Here is a 10,775-nt window from a genome sequence, read left to right on the forward strand (position 1 = left end):
CAGTGATCTTCCTTTAAGGAAAGTTTCAGGAAGATTGTCCCAGCCATCTCCGAGAAACAGCCTGGATAAAAAAAACATGCGTACAATATCAATATGTCGTCCCCGACTTCGTTCGGGGCGACATAATAATAAGAAACAGAGTAAAAACAATATGTTCCCAAACTCCGTTTGGGGAACATAATAAGGTTATTATTCTTAGCCCAATCTATAATATCTAATGAAATGACTTCTATGGCCGTCATAAAGGGCAAGTATAGTGTCGGACTGATCCCGACCCTGAACATACTTTAGAAAGTGATTTTTCATATATGAACGAAAAACTTCAGAATTTGACCACCCACTAGGTGTCATTGTTCAGTCAGCACCAACAGATTTCCCTTTCATAAGTTCCGGCATCATCCGCTGACCTGGAAAAACAAAGTATGGTGGGATTTGATTTCCTAGTGCATACTCAGCACCAATTACTGTAATTGTTTTACTCTTTTCTGGCATATCTGCTTGAGGATGATATCCTCTTCCTGCTACGATATTAGGGGGCTTAAACTCTGTATTCATTCCCTTTTCATCGATTTTATATATCAAATGGGGCTTGTTCTTTAAGTTGTATTTGTCAAGAATTGATTCGAGTTCGCGGAAATATGATTTTATTGAAGTTCCTGACGCACATCTGGCCCTTAATTCCGACAAACTTGATGGTTTAACAACCCTTAATTCTGGCCATCTTCCCATAAAACTGTAAAACCACTGCATGCTTAAAGATTTTTTATTAATGTGTTTCTTTCAAAGGTGAATGGAATAATCTGTTGCCATACCGAGTACTTCTGCCCTTGTGTAGCCATAACGAACAGAAGCTAATTCTTTCAAATGATTTACAAGTTTGGCCTCCTCAAATTGAGACAGAAGTGGTTCTGGACCAGTTTTAATACAGTCAATGTCAACCCTATTGTCAACACAGTCTCTAAGAGTTGTTAATAGAACAACATATTCCTTGGCTGCCCTATATACAGGAACTCCATTCTGTTTCACAGCCTGATACGCCTTGACAAGTGCAGAAGGGAAATAACATCATTTTCTTTTATTTGTTACTGCCTTAAATGACGTTATTCACACGAATCAGCTAATTTTATGACGTTTTAGAGCTTCCATACATAGAAAAACTAATAGTCACATGATTAATTTAAATACCAAAATACGTCACCGGAAGTGTATTTTATCAGATGATGGGCTTCTTTAGACGCAGTGCGAATCAAAAGGGTTTTCAGGCGATTTTGAAAAGTACAAATTATGGTAATAAGAAAAATGAGCATTTTTATCAGTTATTGCATTGTTTTTATGAAATTTTCCTTTGCACACAGCATAATTTTGATCTTTTGCTTATATTGATTTTGCGAGATTCCCTACGTCAGTTGTCCTTAGTGATTAGATATATGACGTCATTTTAGGGAAAATTCGCGCGACGAAAATAGACTATCGGAAACATATGACGACAACAAAAAGACAATGCTTTATAGTTGAATACAGAATTGATTTCAAGAATGGGACAGGATTTTTTGATATTTGAAATATCAAAAATCCTGTCTCATGAGTGAAATAAATTCCATTGATTTTCCATAATTATGTATCAGTCGAAAACGATATATTTAAAAACAGCTTGTAGAGAAAAAAGAGTTACATTATTGATAACATATAGTGCATATTAGAATAGAAAAATAGGGAAAAGGTGACTCGAACCCAGATTTAAAAAATAAAAAAATGGGAATTGTGCCATGGACGAGTGAACATTCCCCGCCGACCAGTCACACCCGCTGTATGCTCCTTGTCATGATCGGGAAATTATGGAAAATCCGTAGACAATTCAGATGTGAATAATAGCCGAACAAGTATGAAAAAATGTCCATCATCATTTGACTTCATAGATTGTACTTCCTGTCAAGGTAATTGTATTGACCACAGTACTTGCGAAATGATGACAAGGAGCACACGGCGGGTGTGACCGGTCAGCAGGGGATGCTCACTCCTCCATGATACCTGATCTCACCTCTGATGTTTTAGAGGTCCGTGTTTGCTCTGCTCCTATTTTGTATTGTTTTATGGACTTTGATATTGAATACTTTTCGTTATCTATATATCCTTCATTGTGTCCTTAAATATATTGTTCATAAGTAAAGCATATTCTTGCATATCGAATGAACGGAGAGACATAAACCCCATATGCAGTATTTATGGATACATTGCAACATCAGTAAGGGTAGTTACATCTTATTCTTTTTTATCGTTCCGTTACTTTGGTCTCTTTGGTATTTGATCTTACGACCTTCTGATCACGACCACTTTCTAACAACAGATAATTACGGAATTTGCTTAGTAAAACAATACATGTATAAGGAATTTGCACAGTAATGCAATTAATTGAATTAAGGTGCACAATAAAACAGTGCTATTTAATTTACCAAGAGTACCAGGAAACAAAGTGATTTGACAAAGTTCTACTTATTAGAAACACTTCACTTCATGTTTAGTATCAAAACTCTTTAATGTTAAAGTTGAAAATAATGAACAGTGATTTACATGTATCTTGAAAAATAATATACAACACAAATACGTGAAGAGGACATAAAATACATTGTCAGACCTCCGAAAATGAATTGATATGACTTGACATTCTTTTTATTCTGATCTATAAATAATTTTTGGTATTTAACAATTATTTAACGTAAAATGATTTATGTAAATTATTACATGTATATTATTTGAAATAGATACAGCAAAACGGAGATAACTGGTTTCAAAGAAACCCCAACATATTGTCTTTAATGTAGTCCGCAGATATTTAATAGTCGTCCACAAACAGATGTTTAATTAAAAAAAAAACCTATTGTCATAAAAGAAGATTTAAAATATCTGATCTAACAAATCAAATATGTTTATACGAGCATACTGCTGAAGATGTCATTTCTACAATAAACAAAAAGTTTTCAAGTATATCATTATTTAGATTTATTGATCTAAACAAAAATAATAAATAAAAAAAATCAGACAAATCGATTTAAAAAACAAAAAAAAATAAATAAATAAAAATGGCACATATGCCTTTAACAATATGAACAATTGAACAATAGCAAAATTAATACAGGTACATTTACCTGTAAAGTCCAATAGAAACTTTTAATTTTAAAAAGTCTTTTTTAAAAAGATTATTCTAAAATGCAGAGACAGCTCTAATGATATTGCTTACAATATTGTTGAAACGTTTTTGTTTTGATGTTTTTTCTTGCACTTAGTTTTTCGCGCAATAAATCAAACACACGTCGTGTGCAAACAAAAGAAATCATTATGAATAGACCTTGAGAACCACTTAAAGCCAAGAAAATATACTCTAGGATTTTATCTCTTATCCAGTAATTGACAAAAGCTATGATCCATGGACTTCCTATTAAGAACGATAACTTAGCCAGGACTTTGCTTCTAGAGTACCGTTTTTGCACAGCATCAATTTTCTGATGATGATTGATTCGACAGCAGACGACAACGAATGTAAGTATATTTGAAAATATGATAAGAAACACTGGTACAGCAAACGTGACCAAAATCATGATTGGGTATGTTATATAACAGACATCCAAACCATACCCAAAATTTTCTCCCTTTGATGACAGAGTAGAATACACTATATTTGTTCCGGTCAAGAGGATGGGAGTTCCATAAGCATACAAACAATATTTTAAAAGCCTCTTTGAATTGCTAATCATGTTATTTATGTTCAAACGTCCAAACAAAAGAAACATTTGCACTGAACACGCACTCATCCAGAAGAAACTTACTAACCAAAAGTAATGAATAAAAAACCCTAAGATTTTACACAGCAAAGGAAACTCGTTGAGTGGCATGCCAAACCCGAAAATAATCTGAGCAATCATCAACGACAAACACAGAAACATGTTACATTTGCCGGACAAAGTTCGTAATTCTGGACAAATGGTATAAATTGCAAGAGTGATTAAAAGACAAAATGCCGATAGACACGAAATTGCCAGAGATAAATAACCTTCAGGTCTGTAATTGTATGGAGGTAGTACTGCTTTTACCAATTTTGTACTATCCAACAATGATAGATAATCATCTTTGCATACTTGAATATACTCAGAAATATAATACTGAATAGAATCAAAACACACATTGAACTCACGTAGACAAAGTTGAGATATATTGTTAATGAATGTCTCATTCTTGCCAAGTCGAATCATCGGACAAAATAATATTTTCGAGAATGGATAGACAAGATCTGTTCCCATATTTCGTGAAGAAATCCAGAAATGTTTCACCCGTGTGAACCTACCTTTATCCAGATTATCACTACCAAAGCGAAAACGATATTCCATTCGAGACTGACTTCTCTTAAAAAAATTGTAAGGGGTACTAAGAGAGAGCAAAGTTCGGTTATGAAAAAGTGAAATAAGTTTTAAAACATATTCTTTCAAATTAAGTTTTGAAGAAATACGAATTGAAACAATTACCTTTAACTCGGACGAGTTAAATACATTTTGATAAATATCAATTTGAAGAATCCGAGAAAGTTTAAACACGAAAAATGTTTTGTAAAGTAATTGAGCTATTCTAAATAAAGATTTTCTCGAATATTCTTTTCTTCTTCCAGTCAAAGGATCGCGGTTAATGATAATTGTAGCTTTCACATTCAAAGTGGAATTGATATCTGCATAAACGCAATACCCATCCTTATACTGAAAGCCGTCTAGGCACGTCACTCTTCGGAACACATTCTAAAAGGAAAGAAAGAATATTATTTGAGTCATATTTTTTTCCTTTTCATCTCCCTTTTCACAAAAATTGTGCATACATTATCATTTAAATATAGTTTCCAATCTTGAGACAAAACATATATTTACCCTATAATAATCGAAAACATGCATCTCTTCTAGGTCCTCTGAAAAGTTTTTATTAATAGAAAATCTATCATCTGGATAGGGAATTTCTTCTTTGCTAGGTTCTATTGGTGTATTTGATGTTCTGATAGGAAAAGCTTTTGTAGGTCTTTCAGTGCAGGTATCTTTGTAGAATAGCTGACTATGGGAACAATACAAACGATATTTAGAAGTAGTTTTAGATGAATTCATTTGTGGGTTAGGAACTGTTGTTTGAAGCACTGAAAATGGATTTGTCGATAGATTGTTTCTTAGAGGTGTAGTCGGGAACAATTGTCCAGGATATTGTGAAGTGGTTGAAGTTTTGAGTGATTTCTCTGGCATGTGTTCTGACGACGCATCCGTCTGCAAAATAGAAAATATACTACCTATGAATGGTTAAATATGTAATAGCTTACACGTAAATTCGTTGAAATCGTTAATTTAATTTTAATAAATATTTAACTAAGGCATTTTTACCACAAAATGTCTTAGTCAAAACCCTTTTTTAAAATTAAGATGCTCATTTTTGCAATTTGTCAAAAAGAAAAACCATATATATTTGGGCGGTTATTATTTTTTAAGATTCATTTTTTCTTAGAATAACATGATAATAAAAATTATCAATTGATCGATACATACCTCGCTGCTTCTGTGTTGTTCACCCATTTTCACCAAATGTCCATAGGAGAAAGTGGTCAGCCTCATTAGAACAAAAAGAAACAATGCAGAAACTCTGATAAACATTATAATGTTCAACGATGTCACACCACAAGAAGAGAAATATTATAATAACATCATCAAATAAGCAACTTTTAGGACATTTTTTTCCTATGATGATGAATTCAATATATCTGTCAACAAATTCAATCTTCTTTAAAATACTGCACAATTCATGAGGATTGCAGATTCATTTTCCTGGACTGTAATGATATATTTCCTGAATAAATAAGGATCGATCTGAAACATCGATATTATAATCCTCCCTAATTTTATAATATGTCATTGTTCTTCTTTAAAGAGCTCTCAGACAGTTTTAAAATTTAAAATGTTTTAATGCAATTGTTACATTGTGGCATTGTTTAAACCTTGTTTCCCGACGCAGTCGGTGCGTGGTAGAATGGATTAGATTACAGAAGGGAAATGTAATACTGAGCATACATTTTATACTAAAAACAAAACAAAGTCTTTTACATGTTAAGAACGTTAACATTGTTTAAAAAAAGAAATAAATATTTGTTCAACTACAGATTTCTTGGAAGAATATTGTATATTCCGTTTAGATATAAGTGCAACAACCTGAGAGAAGAGTGGCTACAACAAACAAGAAATAACAAAAAAAAATCTTTAGAGATGTTATGTATTTATTTAAAAACTACTTGATATAATGGTACGATATTTTCAAATAATTATAACCAATGAGTCTTCTCAACAATTGTTGAAAGGAAATAAATTATCACCGATGAAAACCAATGTACCGTGATGAAGCATATAAACAATAAATCTGTATTTTGCCGCTCGTGTATTGTGTAATCAGCATATTTTTTTGACCATTATTATTTTCAAAAACTGGTTCAACAATAACAACAACAAGTAGAGCTTTTTAAAAAAGCTAACCGTCTTTAGCAACAACCTTTAACAGTAAATTGATCTACACCTATCAGGCCGTATAGTTATTTTGATTTTGTATTTCTACATTAGCTTTTTACTGGCATTAGCCCTACCACGGTTGTCGCTCGGTCATCTCCGTGAACTATGACTGCATGGCCGAGAGCTTCAGCTGAATCCGTTACCTTCATCAATAAAAAAAAGATAAAAAGTAGTAACAAATTGTAAAGCCTGCAAGATATAAAAATCAAATTTTATTTACAATGAAATTAAATAGAAATTTTTAGTTCTAGCTATAAAAAAATCATGTTGTTAAGAATTAATAACTGCTGATTTTGTTATTCTTTTTGGTCACTTGTTTAAGATTGAAAATCTTGCAAAATTCTTAAGTCGTACGAAAATAAGATCATCAGAAAGTCATCTCCCTTGCCTTGAACAGCATTTCAACTAATGAAATAATTGAAATTTTTTTCATCATGCAATTTCTACCAATCGCAAAACAGATAAAGTGCATAGTCCGAAGACTGTAAAAACTTCAACTATATAATAACGTCTTCCAAGGAAGACGATAACAACAACAGCAACAACAACAAATGGCAAAATGACCACAGAGGAAGGAGGAAGGGCCATTGGAATGTTGATACCTGAATCATCCTCGCACTACGTTTTACTCACTTTAATTTTTAGTGTTTATTTTTCCTTAATATTACTTTTAAAAATTAACCTGTAGAAAAAACACATTTCAACACATTTTTCTATAGGTCGTGCCTAATTTTCACTGCCATCTTATCACAATTTGAAAGCTTTGGAAAAATTTAACCAAACCGGAAGTGATCTGGATTTTCGTTTGAGGCCAAGGTTTTGCGCCATAACAAGTTTAAAAGATTGTTACATCAAATCACAACTTCAATGCTAAGAAAATGATAGGAAATAGGTGTTTGTGACAGTGTTATATCACCGGACACAGTCATAATTAGCCTTAAAGCACTATAGGCCTATGTACCTGCTAAACGCCAAAGGATATTGACCAGAAGGCATCTGTCTGATGATGCACTGCCAAATTCCGGATCTGAATCCCATTGAACACATTTGGGATTTTTATAAGTAATGTCACCCCCAATCCACACATTATCAATGGTATACAAAGATCGCTGCAGTAGGTGTGGCAGCAGATAGGTCAATCTCCTTTTCTGGGAATGCGGGTGGTTCTCGCCGCTGTATCACTTAAAATACCGCTATAATGAAAATTAACAAAATTAAAATTATGATATAGCATATAAATTGGAAATTATTATATTGTTGATCAAAAAGATTCCAATGCCAGGTATAATTTCCTATAATATCCTTTATATCAGTATTCTTATAAGGTTATATATGTAATAAATTTATACACATTATTTATTTATTTTATTATCCAGTTCTAAATTATTCCAAATAAGACGATCAAATTTGTTCAAATAGTCATAATTTGGCTAAAATGGCCTCACTATAAGTTATTAATACAAAATGGGATAATTATCCGACATATTGATAACACGAGATAAACGCTTGGGGTTAATTAATTACAAACTACTAAGTTATAATTACAGGTAATCGGGGGGAAGCCATTCTGTATACTTCCCATATCCTACCTGTAGATTAAATGGGGCGAAACCACTCGGCGCAATACCACTCGGCGCGAACACGTAATCGGCGCGAAACCACCCTACACCTTTTCTGGTTACATGATATCCATGAGAAAGGATGTCTTGCAGTTATTAGAGCGAGTGGTGGTCTTAAATTTGTTTTATGTAAATTTTTAATTTTGGTACATCATGTCCTTGACACTTTGCTTAAGATTATGACATGAAATTTACGCAAAATGAAATTGAAATATGCATCATTTACCGCGAATTAAAGAAATTATTTATTGTATGCATTTGTACATTAAAACTTCAAAAATGTTAGGTGAACATTTAGACGTTTGGTTCAGTGTATTTGTGAATATGTAAATGTCATAAAGAATTGAATCAAATATGTTTTTGTGAAAAAAAGTATGAAAAGTATTTTAAGCCAATATATAAATAAACAAAACCATTTTTTGACATGGAATATCCAAAAATAAAAGACAACACAAGTTTTGCCATATTTTATATATTTAAATGTTTTCTTTACCATAAAAAATTAGAGCCAACTTACAGCTTAACTGTGACAAACGTACTGCTTCTGTTTTTTCATCGTCAATCTTCTTTATTATTCTCATTAAAAATACCAAGGAACTTATAGAAAATCTAAAATCACAAAATTTTTATCAAAATCAATTACATCAAAATCTACTATTATTATCTCCATATACAACTATTCCCCATGATGGAATAAAATCCAGAGTTTTGACTTCAAAGACAGTTGTATTTAAATAAAATTTACTTACATGGACCTTGTCATTATTCCTTTGATAACTTAACTGATATTAGAAAGACTCGAGTTTCTGATTGTCAATATCCATGTAGTTTTTTTGGATGCATGCTGGCCTTCAAACAACCTGTGGGAATTTCCATGGGTATCAATTACGTCCTGTCTTTAGCATGTTTAGCAAATATATTTTTGAATTTATACAAATTTATTCAAATCCTTTAAAACTCTCTGTGGCCATTAGGTCGGCATTTCGATAAATCGCTGAACATCATTGTAAATATTTAGATGTTGGAGCAAGGTGAACTTTCAAGACCAAGCAACTTCTAGGTCATTGCGCGTCACAACATAACAATACGGAGGTCCGTTCGTGTTATGAATACGTTTTACTCAGAATCAATTCGTCTCAAACATAAAATAAGTGATAACAATGCTAAACGTTCACTGGGAAATGAGAGGTTATCAAGTAAGTTTTTTCCCAAAAGATCTTTTTAACATTGTTGTTTTTTTCTTAAATGTACATGGTAATTGGTAATTTCATTTTGCCTGCTGCCCAATACCATTCACTTTTATTTGTGAATATACCTGTAACATTATCTTTAGTTTTAGTTAAGCTTTTGATTCTGATTTTATTTATTTTTTTTTTTAAATTTAGCAATAGCTGAATGATTCTGAAAGAAGGGAAGAGGAAGAGATCTTACCTCTATACCAATTTATGTAATTAATTTTGTTTACCGTTTTGCACACCAGGTTCAAATTTGATTGATGGTGACCTTGCCATGTGTCCTATCATTGGTAATGACTTGCTCAATAATTATGCACACAATGGCAGTGTCATCCAACCATGAAGCATGTGCTTGGTGCGTACCAAGTGAATTAGTAGCAGCAAAAACCCTTCGTTTGAGGCGGAACATGTACTAATGATTTGATGTCTTGATTTCAAGAAGAGGAGAAATTGGTCCTTGACCCACTATCTCCCTAAGGATACCATGTTTGGACAATTGGTACTTCGAAATAAAAGTCTGTCCTTGAATTAGATGTTAAATGAGATGTTGCAACTATGGACTCTTGGAAAAGAGACATCACAAAGATACCAAGTACTTTATAGAGAACTTAGATTGAATGATTTATAAACATTTTCATGAAATATATTGAGAAATCGAACAGTTTTTTAAGCTCAAAAGTCATCACAAACAAAACAATTCGAAGCAGAGCAAACACTGGCCTCTAAGACATAAGAGTCGGGATTAGGTGCCATGGATTAGTGAGCATCCCCTGCCGACCAGTCACACCCACCGTGTGCTCCTTGTCATGATCGAGAAAGTATGGGAAAATCCGTAGATAATTCAATTGTAAATAATAGACGAACAAGTATAAGACAATGTCCATCACCATTTGACTTAATAGATTGTATTTGCTGTCAAGATAATTGTATTGACCACAGAACCTGCAAAAGGATGACTATAACGAGACTTTTGAACTTTTTGTTCATCAAATTGGTAATCGATGGCTTGTGTCTTAAAAAAGTGTTCTTAAGTAAAGCATGCTCTTACATATCGAATCAACGGAGAGTTTTGAACCCCATGCATATGTAGTATTTATGGATACACGGCAATATAAGTAAGGGAAGTTTCAACTCATGCTTTTTTTTATTGTTTCCTTACTTTGGTCTCTTTGGTAATTGATCCCACGACCATCTGATCACGACCACTTTCTAACAACAGATAATTACGGAATTTGCAATGTAAAACATTAAAAGGAATTTCCATTGATATACAATTAATTGAATAAAAGGTGCACAATAAAACAGTGAAAATTTAACGATTTTAATGGGAAAGAATTGCATGACTGGTGCTA

General features: G+C 32.7%; 1 protein-coding gene across 1 annotated transcript; it reads right to left on the reverse strand.

The window, feature by feature from the left end:
* Window positions 1-354: 354 nt before the first annotated feature.
* LOC134282954 (uncharacterized) lies at window positions 355-5,691 on the reverse strand. Its single transcript, XM_062765381.1, has 7 exons — window positions 5,562-5,691; window positions 4,905-5,285; window positions 4,515-4,778; window positions 3,304-4,394; window positions 2,931-2,955; window positions 813-1,038; window positions 355-545 (listed from the first exon to the last, which is right to left on the reverse strand). Exons 1-7 carry the CDS (start codon window positions 5,664-5,666, stop codon window positions 355-357), a joined length of 2,283 nt encoding a protein of 760 aa, XP_062621365.1. The 5' UTR covers window positions 5,667-5,691.
* Window positions 5,692-10,775: the final 5,084 nt, after the last annotated feature.

Source organism: Saccostrea cucullata, unplaced genomic scaffold (genome assembly GCF_032062105.1).
Source record: "Saccostrea cucullata isolate Sc308-1 unplaced genomic scaffold, CSIRO_AGI_Scuc_v1 ctg23888, whole genome shotgun sequence".
Lineage (NCBI taxonomy): Eukaryota > Metazoa > Mollusca > Bivalvia > Ostreida > Ostreidae > Saccostrea > Saccostrea cuccullata.